Source organism: Rhinolophus hipposideros (genome assembly GCF_964194185.1).
Source record: "Rhinolophus hipposideros genome assembly, chromosome: 21".
NCBI lineage: Eukaryota > Metazoa > Chordata > Mammalia > Chiroptera > Rhinolophidae > Rhinolophus > Rhinolophus hipposideros.
This window is the reverse complement of record NC_138067.1, coordinates 48,348,603-48,368,737: the sequence shown is the minus strand read 5'-3', so window position 1 is coordinate 48,368,737 and position 20,135 is coordinate 48,348,603. Positions and strand designations below refer to the sequence as shown.

The 20,135-nt window shown below is 41.6% G+C and overlaps 1 protein-coding gene across 1 annotated transcript; it reads right to left on the bottom strand.

The window, feature by feature from the left end:
• Positions 1-19,367, bottom strand: ZFP28 (ZFP28 zinc finger protein). Its single transcript, XM_081033011.1, has 8 exons — positions 19,019-19,367; positions 18,446-18,537; positions 11,930-12,056; positions 11,719-11,814; positions 9,298-9,458; positions 8,415-8,526; positions 7,969-8,064; positions 1-4,439 (listed from the first exon to the last, which is right to left on the bottom strand). The coding sequence occupies exons 1-8, from the start codon at positions 19,305-19,307 to the stop codon at positions 2,734-2,736; spliced, it is 2,679 nt and encodes an 892-aa protein (XP_080889137.1). The 5' UTR covers positions 19,308-19,367; the 3' UTR covers positions 1-2,733.
• Positions 19,368-20,135: the final 768 nt, after the last annotated feature.

Sequence of the window (20,135 nt, the reverse complement as noted above, 5' to 3'; positions counted from 1 at the left end):
TGTGAGAAAGCAGAAATTATTTTAATGGATCAGAGTGATAGGTAGAGAGACAGAAATTTTTAGGCTGCTGCCAAAGTATGACTCAATTCCAACTACTTCCAGTCCAGGAGTGACATTCCACATACTTAACAACTGGTACAATGAGGACCCCAACCAATCAAAGTGAATACTGACTTTAAGAAAACACCCATTAGGGCTATGTATAAAGCCGAATATCAGCCCTGCTCCTGTCCCTGTACATCCAAAAAAATTACAAAGAATAAAAAATCTGATTGACTTAATTGGAGCTATGTGTAACTGGCAGTACACCATAACAATATTGAGTGAAGAAAGTGAAAGTGCCGATAAAGAGCTAGGAAAGTGTGTGTGTTCAAGATGAACAGATTTCTACAAACTGAAATATATATACATATATATATATATATATATATATATATATGTGTGTCTATATATATATGCACATACATATACATGCAAAGATAGATAAATATATTCAATATTAATTTTGACTGACTACGAGATTATTTTACAGATAGGTTCTGCAAATCACGTATTTCATTTATTATACTGTGGATGGTCAACTCTCCACAGAAGCATTTGTATAGAGCTTAACTTCTTTAAGCTTAACTACTGATTGGACAACACAGTATTGAATAATCACAATTTAATTAATCTGCTTGGCAGGAAACTGAATTCTATTTATCATAATTAAAACAACTCTGCAATAATTATTATTTACATCTACCTATTTATTCCAACAGGATAAGATTCCTAGATCAAAAGAAATGCATGTTGATAATGTTGATAGGTCATGCCACATTGCCTTCCAAAAAGGTACAAGACAAATTTACACTGCTAATGATGAACAAGTTCCTTTTGTCCCACACTGATACCAGTGATGAGTATTATCCTAATTTTAGATTTTAATCCATCTAGGAGCCAAGAAAACTTGTTTTAATTTGTAATTTTCTGGTTAACAAGGTCAAGAATGTCACAAAGTTTTCTTCATTCATTTGAATTCAACTGTAACAGGCCCATTGTTATGCACTGTGAGTTTTTCCCCACTACTTTCTATGTGTAATAGCACTTTGTTCCTAAATGACTATTTTTTCATATAAGTTATATATATTTTCTGTCAATTGTCTTTTACATCTTTTTAGTGCTTTTTACCATGCCAGTTTTAAATCTTTGTACAGGTCAAATTACTCTCTTCCTTATCTCTTCTAGGACTCCCAATCCAACTTACTAAATCCAACTGTAGTATACACAATTATATTAAACTTCTCCGGAAGGTGTAAATGTGTTTTTGGGTTTTTTTGGAGAGTGGACAACCAACTGTTAAAATGTCATTCCCCCAAAATAAAAAGCCAGTGTTTTTATTTACCAAAATATCAACTACAAAGAAACCTACTTCAAAACTGTCCCTCTATGCTTGCCAAATTATCCTTCATGCTGTTTAAAATAAACATATCCTACTCGGACTCTGTTGTGAAAGACAATTTACAAACATTTTAGTAGTATTATTTCATCTAGAAAAATATCTTATTTCTCCTTTTACTGACATATTTTTTATTGTTTAAAATGGTTTGATAATTTCCTTTCACCTCTAGTCATAAATCACTAGACAGTTTTTCTTGTTGATATTGAGAGTTGTATTACCCTCATAGAAATAATGGGAATCTTTGTATATGCTTCTGTGTACTAGAGCAGGGGTGGGCAAACTTTTTCTGTAAAAGGATAGTAAATATTCAAGGTTGTGCAGGCCACATTGTCTCTGTTGCAGCTACTCAACTCTGATCTTGTGGAGTGAAAGCAGCCACAGGCAATATGTAAAACAAATGAGTGTGGCTGTGTTCTAACAAAACTATTTACAGCCACTGAAATTTAAATTTCATGTAATATTCATGTTGTCATAAAATATTCTCTTCACTTACTCAACCATTTAAACCTTTTATAAAAATTGAGATCATGGGCTATACGAAAACAGTCAGTGAGACTGGCCATGAGTCAGTTTGCTGACCCCTACTCTCACTTGATGAGTATACCTCCGGTTAATGGTTCCTTGGAAATTTAACAATTCATTCATAAGTCCAGGTGACTTTAGATAGATCAAATCTTGTCAAGTTTTCTAATTCTTGAGTAACATGTCTATAGTTTTAGGTTTATGCATATAAATCTTGCATTTTCCTTTGTTTCAGTTTTTTTGTTCCAGGTGGCCTACTCATTCATGTTCTCTACACAATTTCTAAGACTGTGGTCAGACGTATAGTTGAATTTTCCCACCAACAAGGTCACATCACCTTATATTATGCAGATAAGGTGGAAAACCACAACACTAACTCAACATGATGGAATCAAGTTTCAAACCAACACAAGCTTCAAGCACAGCTTCATTGAGTACCTTGAAACTACTGTCCCTCATCTAAATCCTGGTTTCTCCTGGCCTCGTTCTAGGTACCATTTTTATTCAGAGCTAACTATGGTAATGCTTCAATGTCCCCAAAAAGCTAAAGTTACTCAACACTTCGTGTGGACGAGGCATTGTTTTAAGAGCATCTGAGGCATTAACGAGTTTAAGGATGTCAATGCAAGTTTTTACATGACTGAATTACATTTACACTTAAAAAAAGTCCTACTGACTGCCATGTGAAGAACTTGTAAACGACAAAAACAAAAGAACAGAGAGACCAGTTTTTAAACTACTGTAGTAGTCTAATTGAAATAATAATGAGACTATGGTGATGGGAGTGAGGATGGGTTCCAGAGAAATTTGGGAAACAGATCCACAGGACTTGATGTGGAAGGTAAAGAGGGATGTGTTGATGACTCTCCAGTATGAATCCGCTGATGAGCAAAGTGTGTACTCTGCCTGAAGACTCTCCTGCTTTTCTTGTAGTTATAGGACCGCTCTCCAGTATGCACTCTTTTATGTTGATTAAGGTGTCCAATTTGTATGAAGGTTTTCCTACACTCCTTGCATTCATACGGTTTCTTTCCGGAATGAATTCTCTGATGAACACTAAGGGATTGACGATGGCTGAAGGCTTTGCCACATGCACTACACTCATAAGGTTTCTCCCCAGTGTGACTCCTGCGATGACAGATAAGGGATGACTTTGTCTTGAATGCCTTCCCACATTCAATACATTCATAAGGCCTTTGGCCTGTGTGAAGCCTCTGATGTTGAGTACAGGAGGAGTTATCACCAAAGGCCTTTCCACATTCAATACACTTATAGGGCTTCTCTCCAGTATGAACTCTCTGATGTTGAATTAGATGTGTGGTCTGGCTGAAGGCTTTCCCACATTCTTTACACTCATAAGGTTTCTCTCCAGTATGAGTTTTCTGATGCTGTGCAAGGTGAGCCTTTTGGGTAAAGGCTTTACTACAAACCTTACATTCATAAGGTTTCTCTCCAGTATGAATTCTCTGATGAGTGGCCAGCTGTGAACTGATGCTGAAGGATTTGCCACATTCCCCACATTCAAAGGGTTTCTCTCCAGTATGAATTCTCAAATGACTAGCAAGGTGTATATTCTGCCTAAAAGCTTTCCCACATTCTTTGCACTTAAAAGGTTTCTCTCCAGAATGTACTCTTTGATGTTGAGTGAGTGATGCATGATGGCTGAAGGCTTTCCTACAAACATCACATTCATATGGTTTCTCTCCAGTATGAATCCTTTGATGAACAGTCAGAGATGAGCCGTACCTAAAGGATTTGTCACATACATCACATTTGTAGGGTTTCTCTCCAGTATGGATTCTCCTATGTTGATTAAGTCCTATGTGATCAATGAAGGCTTTCCCACAGTCAATGCAATCAAAGGGTTTCTCCCCAGTGTGATAATATCTCCAGTGACGAATAAGGGATGTGTTCTGTATGAAGGCTTTCCCACACTCAATACATTCATAGGGCTTCTTGCCAGTGTGACATCTCTGATGTCGAGCAAAGGACGAGCCATCACTGAAGGCCTTTCCACAATCGTTACATTTATAGGGCTTCTCCCCAGTATGAATTCTCTGGTGAACAGTAAGGGAGGAGCTCTGAGTAAAAGTTTTCTTACATTCATTACATTTGAAAAGTTTTTTTCCTGCATAGATTCCTGTATGTTTTATAACCAATGAATTTTTGGGGAAATTTTTCTTAACTGAATCACGACTATGAACTCTCTCTTCTGAAACGTCCAAAGGGAACCATCTTCCAGATTTGTTATACATATGCTCTCTTTCATTAGAGAAGGTTTTGTTATTAATGACTGTCTCTTGCCTGAATTGTGTCTCCTGACCTACCAGCTTCCTTTCAAACACACCCTCAGAATCCCAATTTTCTCTGAAAGTGGAACACTCCAAATTAGTGTTTAAAGTTCTGTCTGTTACCACTTCAGCAAATAAATCCTGCTTTGGAAATAATTCCTGGGTCTCATGTACAGATTGTTGGCCTGAAACATATCAAGAAAACAAATATGTCCTTTATCATGTACTAGAAAAAAAGGAATCTGCTAAAAGGAAAATTGTGAATGAATTCACTAAATGGCAAATTAAACCACTTAAATTATACATTTCTAAAAGCTACTGCATTTAAACATGCAGCCTATGATGTCTGTAAAAACACCCCAGACTGAATTCACACATGAACCTTAGGAGACAGGAGTAGAAAAAAATACATATGTGGAATCAGTTACATATCAGAAGAGTAAGGAGTTGGAAAAACGTTCTACAATCACACCACCTAAAAATACAGGCTATGACATCCATTGACTTAACTTCACTCTGTCCACCCTGCTTTGGATGCCAGAGCTGTCATCATGTCACAAAAGTTGTTCCAAGAAATATGCCAAAGCACAAAAAAGACATTGTAGTCTACAGTATTTATTAGAATTGTCTAAAAGCCCAGTCATTCCCCTACAACCAGAAAATGGTGTTTCTGTAAACCATATTTTATTTGAGAAATTTCAACAAAAGTTACATTGCCAATTGATGACCAAAGCTCAGTAGACACATAAAATCAATTTTACGTTTACCTGATTGCTTCCACAAGCCTAACAAAATCCTTACTTTTCTGGCCATTTATTAAGGGCCTTGCAATTTAACTTGTCATTTTGAAATGAATGTTGTTATAATAATGGCAATTACTAATATTACGTTTAATATGTTCATATACACTACTAAACAAGAACATGCCTTATCTCAAACTTTAAGCTTATCAGGAGGAGTGAATATGCCTGGATCCTTTTGCTAAATCACTTTGCATATACCAAAAATCATGCATGTATAGTTGTATCTCAATAAATATACATAGATAAAATTGGAATTGGGGAAATGATGCAGGGAGACAAAGGTCTACAAAATGATGATCTTAAATAAAGGAAAAGGAGGAACTCTTTTTTTTTTAAATGACAACACTGAAAGCTTTCCTTCTTAGATCAGTAACAAGACAAGGATGCCTGCTTTCACAACTTCTGCACTGTTCTGGAAATACTAGCCAGAGAAATTAGAAATAGAAATAAAAGGCATCCAAGTTAGAAAGGAAGAAGTAAAAGTATATTTGAAGGTGACATGATCCCATGTATAGAAAACCCTAAAGAATCCACAAGTAAAGTATTAGCACTAATAAGTTAGTTCATCAAAATGGCGAGATACAAGATCAACACAGAAAACTCAGCTGTACTTATATACAGTGGGAATGAAAAATCTAAAAAGGAAATTACGAAAACAATTCCATGAAAAATAGCATTAAAAAATTATTGAGGAATAATTGTACCCAAGGATGTGCAAGATTGTATGCTGAAAACTACCAAACATTGCTGGATGAAATTACGAAGAGCTAAATAAATGGAAAGACATCCTATGTTCATGGATAGGAAGACTCATCAGTGTTCACGGATAGGAAGACAGCAAGAAAGAAATAACAGAAACAAAGACAAACAAATTTGTTATGTGGTACAAATGGGAATAATACATCTATTAATAAAAGGAAAAAAGTATGAATGAAACAAAAAGTCAACAAAAATAAATGCTTCACCCAATTTAAACTGCTATATAGCAAGAAACATTGTGCAAACTTACAGGCCATATGAAACTGGGAAAAAATGTGTCACATTCACGAAACAGGATTTATATTCATACTACATAAAGGCAACAAAATTGGGTGATGAATATAAGGAAACCATTAGCAGAATATAAACTCTAACTGGATTTAAATGCATATATCCTCAATATTACAAGTATCTGGGAAATTAAAATTAAACAAAACTCAAAAATAAAACAAAAGCTTGGCAAAAAAACAAAACAAATGATATTGGTGAAGATGTCTAGAAAACAGGTTTCTTATATGTTGTTCTTATATGTTGTTCACCAAAGATATAGCACAATTTTATGTCCATAAAATTTTAAAAATATGTATATTTTGATCATGCAAAGAGGTATGTACAAACAGGACCACTGTTTATTAAAGGTAAAAACTGGAAAAGACCTAAATGTTTAAATGTTCTCAATACTAGTAAATTAGTTAAGTAAATTATGATATAGCCATATATTGTAATACTAGGCAGTCATTTAAAAAACAAAATAGAACTATATGTATTAAGTTTCTAAGAACACAAATAAAGGGAGAAATTGTAAAAGAAATAATGTATCAGACTACATAGTTTTTACATATGACAATTTAAAAAGATCTAATTAAAACAAAACTCTTATTACCATATGTGAAAAACAGTTTGAGACAATACATCAGTCAGTCACTGGGACTGTTAAGAAAACATTTAAGACATGGACAAAGAAATGGGTATAAATGAGAAATATTTTACAAAAGGATAAAGAGAATAACCATACTCAGGAAAAGTATTCAACCAAGTTCAATTTAATAAAAAATATAACTAGGCTGTATTCTTTCGCCAAATAATAAGCAAACATCTTCAATCAAAATACCTAATGCTATGAGGATAAAATTAAACCCATACATTTAGTCATCGCTGGAGTTGCTGAAAGCAAAGAAAACTTTCAGAGCCTAGCAGATGTTCGTACTCAGGGATACGGCAATCCCCAAAACACATAGTTTTCACTTACATAAAGATATTTATTCTAAGTGTATTTTTCATACCAATAAATGTGAACTAACCTAACTGAATATGTACAACATGGAATGCATTCGATAAACATCTGCATGCGTGACTGACTGTACACTATAATTCCTACTATGTTAAAAACGTGTTTATCATGACTTGAAAGGGGTCTAAAATTGCCTTGTTAACATACTGTGCTTATGGGTCATGATTTTCTACTCTTCTTCCAGACAGGTGACAGCATTACAGTTTCCACAAACCATTATTTTTGAAAGAAATTTCTTCTCCTTCCCTTGTATATCAAAGGACGAAGAGATGCTCTACTTGTTGTGATCCAACTTCTGCCGACTCTGCCCGACTGTAACCTGGACACTACTGGGAACCCTGCCCTTTGCCTCAGTAATGCCCCACTGGAAACTGGAAACTACCTCATGCACACATCTTCCCCTGTTAAGAGGATTACTGGACAGTTTATAGAATGTGCGCAAATTCCCTCTTTCTCCAGTCACCTATCAGTGCCAAGCAGAGCAGCGCACTAATGACTTTCAATTTATGGTTCTTACAGGAATGGGCGCGCAGTGAAGCGAATGGGCTGTTTGATCACAGAAGGGGAAACCTTTGGAAGACAGCAAAGGGTTGCACACGGTCAGGAAAGGTCACTTAAGGAACCAAGTGGCTGATAAACATCGAGTGCACAAACAGGGGCAGCAGTACCCAGAGTAACTATTGCCAGAGGCAAAGGAGCCCAGGAGCAGGGAAGAGGAATTCTGAAAGCCCTGATCTCAATTTTGCCTCCAGACTTAGAGGACGTGGCAAAGTTTTCTCCTGGACATTAGCAAGGACTTTGTCTCGGGAAAAGCTATGCCCTGGCCTGCGGTCATTTCCACACCAGGCCTCCCAAGCTCACCTGAGAACAGGACTCCCATCAGCTCTCTCTTCACCAGCCAGGGCTCCTTCCCTTGTTCCAGTAAAGAAACCAAACCTGGCTCAGACACACAGCATCCTACGTGTGGGAAAGACATGGGGTTCCGTCATGCTCTTGGTACTCTGAACAGAGAACCAGTTCCTTGGCTTTCAGAGAAGAGTGTTATTACAGGAAAGAGCAGAAAGAAAAGTGAGGAGAATCCGAAAGACAGCAAAGGAAATGCTTCAAGCCTAATGAAGACATCAACTTTCAACTCTATAAATGGCAAGCTCTTATTTTAGGATGCAGGAGCAAAAATTCAGCCCAATACTCGAGAAGAACCCTAGACAGAGAGACAGACAGACACACGCACAGAAATACACTGACACACACACACACTTCATAACTGAGGAAAGATAAATTCAGATTTGGGACAGGGACATTCTTACCTACTGACCCAAGATCGTGGTTCTCCCACATCACATTCTTACAGAAACTCTTCTGAGTTGGGTCTAGCTGCTGGGAGAGATCTATGGCCACATTCGCAATGGTCACCAAGCCCTGAAATGGTACAAACACGTTTTTTGGTAACACCATGCTTGTGAACCTGTAATGGCTCTGACAGGGTGGGCTATGTCAACACACTGTGAAGGAGGCACTCTGTATCAAGAATGTCACATAGGTTCCGAGTGACGCAGGTCACATAATGACTGGGCCTAGTTATAACATATATGTTTGGGGGAACAAAGAGAAAAATAGGAGGGCCTATTTCTGTCATGAAGAATCTAATTCTGTAAAGAGAATGGCCTCACGCACAGTATGAATTATCTAATGCTGACTGAAGGCTTCCCCACATTCATACGCGTTATTCCATAAATCTGTAGGATTTTCCTCTCATATGAAATCTCCGATGAAAAGAAAGGGTTGAGAGCCTGCTCGACGGTTTCTCACATTCATTACATGTCGAACGTTTCTGATTTAAACAGACTTGTGATTCATTACAACTGAATTTCCCCCACTTTCCGTGTGTGTGTATCATGACTGCACAGTCTTACCTCTAGCGGGCCAGTGTTGACAGGAAGCACTGCGTGCAAAGAGGAACCTCTCTCACACTTACTGTACCCATGGTCTCTTTCCTCAAGAAGAGTTTCTTAATAAAGGACACTGCATCTTGCAATCCAACTCGTGCCTCCCTGTCTACTGAAACCAGGAGCCATTATCGGGGATCATGCCCTTGGCCTCGGAAACACCCTACTGGAAATCTTGCACACACTACCTCATGCAAGTTACCCATGCAAGGGTCCTCTCTCCTCCATTTCTCTCCTGACTTACCGGCTGCCTCCCAAACAGAGCTTCATAATCCCAGGATTCCCCTAATACGGAGCGTTCCATACTGCAACTAGTGCGTGTGCCCACTAGCACTGCCTGGGACAACGTTCCTTCATAGAAGTTCTGTGGAGGTGTCTCCTTGGTCTCTGGCACAGCTTTCCAGCCTGAAAGGTATTAAGAAAGTAAATACTCGGCCCGCCGGGTGGCTCAGGTGGTTGGAACGCCGTGCTCCTCACGCTGAGGTCGCCTGTTCAATTCCCACATGGGCCAGGGAGCTGCGCCCTCTACAGCTAAGACTGTGCACAACAGCTCTCCCTGGAGCTGGGCTGCTGTGAACAGAGCCGGAGGTTGGCGTGAACTGCCGTGGGCTGCTGTGTGCTGCCCTGGGCTGCTGTGTGCTGCCAGGAGCAGCCGGTGGCCAGTGTGAATGGCTGGCAGCCAGCGTGAGCAGCCAAGGGCTCCTGTGTGCTGCTGTGGGATACAGTGAGCTGCTGTGAGCAGCCGACTACCTGGGGTGGAGGAAGGGGGCCAGAAGGGGCATAAGCCTCATAATACCAGCATGGGTCAGGGAGCTGTGTCCTATACAACTAGACTGAGAAATGATGGCTTGAACTGGAGTGGCGGGAGGGAGGTGGGAAAAAAAGTAAATATCGCTTTTGTTATGTGTTAATAGGAAGAAAACTTCCAACATGTAATCAGGTGAACTAAAATCCTCAGAAAAGCATATAATTTTCAGAAAGTTCCTTCATGACTGACCAACCTTCCATTCCCTAATTTATGTAGCTTTAACTGTCAACGATATGAGCTTTCTCACCTAAATGTTAGCCAAGCAGTGCACATTATGCTTTTAGCAGGAGACTAAAAAAGGAAATCGAAAATGAGATGAGAGAGTTCACTCAGATGTAAATCTAAGATAAAATGTGACTAATATAGACCAAGAGGGAGAGGAGGCTACAGAAGAAAATGCTACCTGACCCTTATTTCAGCTTATTCAGTAAAATCTGCTTTGACTTTTTCTCCATTTTACCCAGCAAAATTTCTTCTCCAGACCATTATACTTCCTTTTTTATTACAAGGCTAACTAATAACAATATGATTTAATAGGATGTTAAATAGCAAACACTCACAGAAACACCATTCTAGTTCTCCTGTGCCATGTGACAACCCATGTGCACTGTTGTACTTTGTAACTGAGTAACCTGCCCTGTTCTGTCAACACGAACTTTTCCTTTGAAGTATGATTTGAACAAAGAGGTTTTACAAAATTCTCAAGTCTTTAGAAATTCTTGGCATTTCCTATTACGGTAACCTCTAACAGAAATCTGTAATTATGATTCCTTGTCTTGCTTGATTAATTTGTTGTTCTAGAAATAATGCTGTGGTTGAAAGCTCTGTATTCACAGTGGTATAAACATCATCACAGTATCTGTAAGAATATTCCATCAGATCAGAATCAGTGTTCTTTTCTTCTGAAAGCCAATCACCACTGGAAGTCCACTTGAACCCCAAATCAATTATGGCTGAACCCCCAAACTCATCTCCTAACCTCTTTTTTCGAATTCCAAAGTTTCTGCTCAAGGCTCCTTTCCTTGGCTTGAAACTGAATATGAATTTTCTTTTTCCTCTTAAGTCCCTATTTACACTTATCACACATAGAATAGCAGTTTATTTCTTTTATGTACAGGTATGTCTTACTCCCTTATGAGATGGTTAGTTCTTTTTTTTTGAAATTTTTAATTTTTTTCAATTACAGTTGACATTATTATTTTATGTTGGTTTCAGGGGAGATGATTAGTTTTTTAATGGTTTCCACTCATCGTATCAACCAGCACCTGATGGCCTTACTCAAAGCTGACACTCAGTAAAAATGAGTTAAAAGAAGTCTGTAAATGTTACAAAACAGTCACAGAATGTAAAGTATAGCACAGGGAATACAGTCAATAATGTGGTAAAAACTGTATGGTGCGAGGTGGGGACTAATCAGGGGGATCACCTTGTAAGGTATATAAATGTCTCACCACTACACTGTACACCTGAAACTAGTGTAACTCTGAATATTAACTGTAGTTGAAAAACAAAAATTAGGAAAAACAAGATGTTCATAAATCAGCCAACTCATCAAAGACAGTAAAAAGAACATCAGAATTAGCCAAAGAGTTTTTTAAAAACGAGATGATTATGTAAGTCTGAGGGGCAAAGGGCCTGAGAAGGAGCTTGGAAAAAATGGGGTCCAAAGTAGAGGAACTGAACTTATGTTTAGGAGGAGGAGAGCAAAGTTAGAGAGATGAAACCTTGGGAGTCCATTCTCAAGAGGACTTAACCCGCCCCCCAGGTCCACAGCTTAGAAGAGTCTGCTGATGATCCTACAGCTCTGAGGTGGTTGAGCTGGGACCAGCAGTGTCTTCACCCCACCTGGGTGCTCACCTGGGCACTGGCCTCTCATCAACTTTCTCTTCGGCATCCAGGGCTCTTTCCTTTGTTCCAATGAGGAGATCACATCGGGCTTAGAGAAGCAAAGTCCTAAGTACATAAAAAGACACAGGAGGAGGTTATGCTGTGGTCTGTCCAGACTTGGGATGCAGGCCCCTGGCTCAATGAGACACAAGGTGTGAGAAGGGGCAGGAAACAGCCTCACCCAGCGAGACCAGGCTCTGGTAGTTCTCCAGCATCACATCTCTGTACAGACCCCTCTGAGCAGAGTTCAGCTGCTCCCACTCCTCCTGGGAGAAATCCACGGCCACGTCCCCAAATGTCACCAAGCTCTGAAAGGACAAAACCAAGTTCTTGCTCAACCAGTGCTCATGCCTCCTCACAATTGGGGGGTTGTTCTGGACTGAACTGTGTCCCTCAAATTCATATGTTGAAGTCCTAACACCCGGTACCTCTGAATGTGACCGTATGTGCTCACAGGCCCTTGAAAGAGGTAATAAAAAGTAAAATGAAGTCATGTGGGTGAGCCCTAATCCAATCTGACTGGTATCCTTATAGAAGAGGAAGAAACACCAGGAATGAGGGAGCATAGTGAGAAGGTGGAGAGAGACCTCATGAGAAACCAAACCTGCTGACACTTTGATCTTAAACTTCTAGCCACCAGCACTGTGAGAAAAGAAATCTCTGTTTTTTAGGCCCCCTGGATTGTGGTATGTCATGGAAGCCCTCAAAAACTAACACAGAGGTCTAGGATTATCTTTTCTTCATTTGAGGTAAGGGAATATATCCAGTGATTTGGAAATCTCATTCATTACTGGACAGCTGGCCTCATTATGTCATCAACGCCAGAGAAAAGAAAAAAGTATGGAGACAGTTCCTGCCTTTAGGGAATTGGCAATTCTGTGCAGCTAAAAGGAGGGACACACAACAAAAATATTTCACATCAATTCAAAATAAATGACAAAGGTAAATTGTTCCATACACAATAGGTAGCAGAGCATTTTTTACCACTAGGACACTCAAGTGGCCTGACTTAGCACAAGAATGGGGAAATAAACCTGGGCATGAATCTCAAAACATGAACACGACTAATCCCCAAAAGGGTTCTAAGGATTTCTGTTTGACTTGTAGTCTTCACCAGAATTTGAGTGTTTATTAAAAACAAACAAACAAACAAAAACATTTGGTAATATTTGCAGGAAGAGCCAAGAACCACTTAGCGAGCCTCGAGCCAATGATCTGCTCCTGTGCTACTACCTGAGCAAGCTACTGTGTTTCCCCAAAACCAAGACCTAGCCGGACCATCAGCTCTAATGCGTCTTTTGGAGCAAAAATTAATATCAGACCTGGTCTTATATTATATTATATAAGACCCAGTATTATATTATATTATACCCGATATTATATAATATTATATTATATTATACACAGTGTTATATTATAGTAAAACAAGACCGGGTCTTATATTAATTTTTGCTCCAAAAGATGCATTAGAGCTGGTCCGGCTAGGCCTTATTTTGGGGGAAACAAAGTAGTTAAAGCAAATGCGGTCAGCTCTCAACAGTAACATTGCAAGCTGTGGCATCTGGCCCTGACAGCAGAGGAACTGCTCTGTGGGCTTAGGACCTGGCGGAGAGTTCATCTTGCAGGAAAGAATCGATCCCAACTCTCCGGTTGTTCATACTGAATGACCTGTTATACATCCGCACGTCACACCAGCAATTCGCTAAATGCCTTCGATTTTGAAAACTGTGAGATTCAGCAGTGGAAATCTTCAAGTATACTAAAACTAACATTCCAGTGCATAAGCTCAGTGACATGAGCCAGACACAAACACTGTATCATCTCACACAGGAAATCTAAAGTAGTCACTCATAGAAGAGAAGATAGAATGGTGGTTGCCAGGGGCAGGGGAGGGGAGGTGGGAGGTGGGAGGTATGGTCATAGGGCACAAACCTCCAGTTACAAAATGAATTAAGTTCTGGAGATCTTTACAGCACAGTGCTTATATAATAGCAGACAGCAGCGCACTGTATGCTTACAATTTGCAAGGGCGGGAGATGTTACTAGAAAAGTATAATAATAACAGGTGGGAGGAAACTTTGGGAGATGATGGATAAGTTTATGGTCTTGATGGTTTTTCACAGTGTGACATCCTCAAACTCATCTAGTACACATTAAACAGTGCAGCTTTTTACATGTCGCTCATACCTCAATAAAGTGGTATAATAACGAAATAAACAGAAAACATTTTAATGCAACTGTTTAGTGTTCAAAGATACAGGTGGTCAGTCAGACACATGCTACTTCCATGCTTCTGACCCAGTCACAGAAGACGGGCTCTCACACGCTCCAGTCTTACCATTCTAACTGCATGCTCTTTGGTTAGCAAGCCTCACACTTATTTTTTTTTTAAATATTCCAAACATTTTTCAGATATTCTTTACCAATTACAATGTCTTTTAAAACTCTTTACACTATCTTCACAGAATCTTCACAATAACTTTGTAAGTCTATTGATGCAAGAGAAAGTGACGCCCATTTTTCTAGCATTTGTAACCACTGTCATTGGTAGGAAAACTAAAATGTGGGGGCTCCTAAAGAGAATATCAGTTCAAATGTTTTCTTACACTTGGTAACTGGGTTCTTGTGGTTTTGATTATTTTTTCTTAATAAGAAATGTGCCCTTCTCCACCTCTCTAACTCCACACTCACGAGAAACCCATTATTAACTGTGTGTATCCTTCTCATTGTCAGTTCATGCAGACTGCCCCTCATGCAAAGAGCCAGTGACTTGTTTGCAAATATCTTTTACTGTAAATTTAACAGTTATAGCTCACGCACTTACAATATTCCAGACACACTTCTATATACTGACATACAAGCTTATTTCATCCTGCAACAACCCCAACAGTCAATACTATTACTGTCTCATTTTATAGATGAAGACACAGCTGTAACCTGTGTAAGATCACACAGCCCACTGTGGAGCCAGAACTTGAACCTGGTAGCCTGGCTCCATGGTCCACGCTCTTTACCTCTACATCAAACATCAGCAGGGGCTTTCTGTGAAGGGCCAGAGAGTAACTATTAATATTTCAGGCTGTGTGAACCAAACAGCCTATCACGACTGCTCTGTTCTACCAGTGAAGCAGGAACACAGCCACAGACGACATGGAAGCGAAGGAGTGGGCTGTGCTCAAGCAGACTTGACTCACGAACACCAAAATGAGAATTTCATATAATTTCCACATGTCGTAAAATACCATTCTCCTTCCGAAGATTGTCAACCACTGAAAACTGTAAAAAACCATTTGCAGCTTGTGAGCTATACAAAAAGAGCTGGTGGGCCAGATGTGGCCCACAGGCCAGTGAGCCCACTCCCGTCCTATGTCACATATTGTTTTGTAATGTGTATCACCTTAACAATAATGCTGATCTGAGATGCTGATAGCCACTGTGTTTCCCCGAAAATAAGACCTAACTGGAAAATAAGCCCTACCATGATTTTTCAGGATGACATCCCCTGAACATAAGCCCTAATGCATCTTTAGGAGCAAATATTAATATAAGACACGATCTTATTTTCAGGGAAACACGATAACAATAAATTCTTACCACATGCCAGGTACCTGACATGTATTAGCTTAATTGACCCCTACAAGAACCATGAGGGAGGTAGTGTTGTTATCCTCATTTTTGAAGATAAAGAAAATGTGGTCATTTAAGTCACCCTCAGGTTGCACAGGGATTAAATGCTAGGGTGAGTGTCAGAACCCAGGTAGTCTGGCTCACAGACTACCATTATGCTGCCAGGTTCCACTCTAACTGATAATGTTTGCTATCCATTCTCCCTGATGGAGAAATAAGACCCACTAGACAATACAGCTTTCAGAGAAAACGAACTTTCTCTAACTGATGTCTAATCAACCTGCTTCATTCAAGAGTCACAAAACACTTTCAAATGTGTAGGTCTTGGTCTTACTCCTGTGGCTCCCACGGAGATGTGGAGCTTTCCAGATGGGTTTCGCAATGTCACACTACACCACAGAGAAAACATGCAGGTACAGAACCTGCTCCATATGGAAGAATTCCATTTGGTGCTTTCACTCAATCTTAATAGAGACAGACTTTAAAAACAAACCAACAAAAAACAAAAGCAACTCTATCCTTAGAGAAATACACTTTGTATTAATATTTTAGAGGAAGAAATGAATAAAAAGCATTTTATAGAAAAACATGCATGAAAGAGGGGTTTTTTGGTTCAATTTAATTTAGTTCATTTGAAAGCACACAAATGAAAAATTGGGAATACATTTTGGGGTTTTTTTTTGTGAAGTTTATTTTTTTTTTATTTATTTTTTTATTTTTTTGTTGAGAGCCCACTGGCCCATGTGGGAATCGAACCGGCAGCCTTCTGAGTTAGGAGCACAGAGCTCTAACCGCCTGCGCCACCGGGCCGGCCCTTTTTTTCTTTTTTTTTTTTTTTTGAAGTTTATTTTTTTTTAAAGCATGAATTCTAGCTTTTGAGACCCTACTGCTGTTGTGTTCAAATATAATTTTAGAAGTATTCTGATTTCATGGAAGTTTGGTAAACTTTAACCCACAAAGTAAGAACTTCTGCAAATATATTAATAGGAAATAACTGGGGTAAATCACATTTTCAGATATGATTATTGTAATACTATATTAAAGCAAACACTGACTATAAGAGAACTACAAGAGAACTTTTATCCAACAAATATTTTCTGTATCAGGCACTGGGGCAAAACTGGTCAAAGTCCCTGCCGTGTGAGGTGTACTTCACAGGAAGGGACTCAGACAAGAGAAAAACAGATAAATAAAGTAAGATATACAGGATGCTGGAAAGTGCTGAGTTTAAAAAAGTAAAGGAGGGACGAGTGATGTAAGGATCTGGGTGAAAGGCTTGGAATTTCAGGCAGAGTGATTAGGAAAAGGAGAAGGCAACTTTAGAGAAAACAAAGTGAGTGACAGGTGAGTGTAGCAATGTCAGAGCCACAGGGGCCACGTCACATCAGGCCTGTCGGGACAGAGGTCTGGCCGCCTTCACGGCAGCCACTGGAGGGTTTTGAGCAGCATGACAGAGTAGGTAGAACAGACCCCTCTGGCTGCTGTGTTGGGAAGCGACCTCGGAAGCATGAGTAGAAGCAGCCCACAAAGGAGTCGCCAAGGGACAAAGTGGTCGGCATGGTGCTGCGCCTCAGATTCTGAATCCAATTTCCAATAGTGCTGACAGGACTTGCACACAGACCACATATAGGAGGCGAGGGGAGGACAGGAGACAGGATAGCACCGAGGTTTACAGCCAGAATAACTGAGGGAATGAACCTGCCAGGGTCTGAGACAAAGACAACTGTGAGAGGGGCCAGTTTTGGAGGGAATCTCAGTAATTTGGGTCTGGACATGGTAGGTTTCAATGACTTATTCAACATCCAGGCGGAGAAGTCAAGTTGGACACATAGGTCTGGACCTCGGAGAGGTTTGGGCCAGAAAAGAATTTGGGAGGAGCCAGACAAGAACAAAGGAAGGTATGCTGACAGACAAGAAGAGAGCCAAGAATGGAGCCCTGAAGCAAGCCTATAGTTACGGGTCAGAGATGAGGAGGAACTAGCTGCGAGAACTGAGAGGAAAGCCAGAGGGATGTGGCATCCTAGAAGCAGAGGAAAAAAAGGGTCCCATGGGAGGGCCAGGGATGATGCAGTTCAGAGGTTGGCAACCACCTGTTTGTGTAAATAAAGTTTTATTGGAACACAACTCTACCATTCATTTACCTATCAGCTGTGGCAGCTTTAGGACTGGGGACAGAGTGGAGTAGCTGCAGAGACCTTATGGCCTACAAAGCCTAAAACATTTACTACCTAACATGATACTGTGAAAGCCTGCCAACCCCTGAGCTATTTCAAGTGCAAAAAAGATTGAGAATTGAGCACTGCATTTGGTAATGTGGGATGACTGATGACCTCCTTAAAAGCAGTTTGAATGGCACAACTGGAACCTGGTTCATATGTATATGAAACACAGCTGACAAAAACAAACAAAACTATTTATTAGCATTTTAAGAATCCACACAATCAAGTGGGAAAAAGATACCCTTTCACACTGCACTGAAAATGCTGCCCTTCCCGTTCTGCCTTCCAAACATCACCTCTCCCTTAAAAACATGGCTCAAAAATCATTTTATGGTCAAACTCCATAACCTACCCCCGCGGCGGACAGAAGCCAAGGGCTCCTTCTAGCATAGTCACAGTACTCAGCTCAACACTCACATTCTAGAACCATTTAGTTCCATGTTTCCCAACGATGGGCTGTAAGCTCCTTGAGAGCAGGGAATGGGGCTTAGCCATCTGCTTCTGCAGGGGCTGGCAGAATGTGGATACCAAATAAACCAGGTACAGCACAAGGGGCTGTCATGTTTTCCCCAAGGAGTACTGATCCTCTCCATCAAAGTCCCTCGAAGAAAAGTGGCACAGGGAGGAGCTGAATCACTTCACCTATGAAGAAGGAACACTGAACAGGATAAAGAGGAAGCAGGGAGGGAGGCCCTGGCTATGCTTGTAGCCCATCACGCACTAGAACGTGGGGAAATGGGAACCACCTCCCAGAATAGGTCTTTTAAACTAAAAACTTTTGTAAGAAAATAAATATTGAGTCCTGAAAGGCAAGAGTGCATTTTAGAGAGGAGACAAGAAATGCTACCCACCTGGGACATGGGTTGGGATTCATTTTCTGTCCCTGCTGCTTCCTGCTTGTGCCTCCTCTCCTGGAGAAGGGCAGTGTCCCTGAAAGGCAAGGCTGGAGGTGGGGTGGAGGGAGAAAGGAGCCGTTAGAGATCAGGTCTACATGGCACTCCAGGATCACCAGCCTTGAAATGCTCCCTTCCTGCTGAGTCTTGCTACAGCCATAAATCAGAAAGGGTTTCCACAGGTGGAGAATATAATACTCGGGCATGAGCAGGAAGATGCCAGTTTTGAAGAGGGGCTGCCACGGGAGGGGAGGGGTTTTCCTTTCCCTGGGACCACGGAAACGGGGACTGTCTGGTTAGGGTGACCCTGGGCAAGTCCAGGTCCTTCCCTGTACCGCTGCTTGATGCTCTGATTCAAGTTCTCCTTTCAGACCTTGGCATGCCCCCGACCCACCAGTCTGGGAGCCTGGGGACACCATTCACAGGCACTTGGGCCCCGAGAGGGCCCCTGCCCCAAGGCCTTCCCATCCCTTCACCCTGAGAGGGATGAATTCGTCCCCGGAGACCCGCAAGGCCACTTGTCACCCTCACCTCTGTTCTCAAGCCCTGTGGTCACTGCTCTTGCCTGGCCCTTGGAGGTGAGGCCATTCTTTGAGCGCGGCCTTCCCGGACCACGGCGGACGAAAGCGGCCTGGGTCGCTGCAGTCCGGCATCGGCCCGCCCTGGGCTTTGTGCGGAGGGGGCCTCGCCGCGCCGGAGACCCCAGCTCGCGGGGCCCCGCGATCCCGGCCGCACTTGCCGCCCCCCGCATCTCCCCGCTATCGCGCGGACACACCCGCCCACCGCGGGCACGCCCATCTTCCAGCGCTCCCGTCCCCATCCCCACCGTGGCCGCCGAGCTCACCACAGTACCGTACCCACCAGAGCCAAGCAAAGCACCGCCCCCGGAAGTGGGCGTGGCTCTCGCAGCACCTCCTTCTGGGAAACGTAGTCCCGGCCGGGGTCGCGAAGGTGTCGGGCGGAGCGCGGACTGTGAGGAGGCGGGCCCAACCCGACAATGGGCGGGTCGGCGATGCCCCTGGCGGGCAGGTCAGAGTCTGACCGGAAGTATAGGTCGCCTCGAGCGACAAAGCCGCGCCCCATGGGCTTCTGGGAGTCGGTGCCACGGTTGGAGCGCGCAGGCGCGGTTGCCTGGCGAGGCAGGATTTACGGCAAGGGGCGGGGCCGCAGGGAAGGTAGTGGACACTGAGCGGGGGCAGGCAGTGTGGTCAGGTGGTCGTGTAGCGGGTTGTCAATGCGTGCGGAAGGGGGTAACGCGCAGGGGGCGGTAACCGGCGCCTTGAGAAGGACCAGCTTGTAACTCTGATTGGGGGGCCGCGTGTGTGAGCGAGTGTGCCTCCGTGTTTACGAAGCGCACCTTTGACCCTTCTCCCTGGATACTGAGGCCTCCCACACCTGCAATACCCATCCTCCAGTGCTGCCCCTCGACTTGCAGACGTTGCTCCTGCGCAATCTCTTTGTTAATGATAATGTGGAATTATTAATTCTTATCGACGTCTAAATAACTCGAAACTTGGTACATTTAAAAAAACAAATATCCACAACTAAGATTGAAAGGACAACAACTTGACTTGAAAGTCCTAGAAGTACAAAGTGTTCTCCAATAAAGTCCTGTTCCCCTTCCCCAATAAAATCTTAAAAAAAAAAC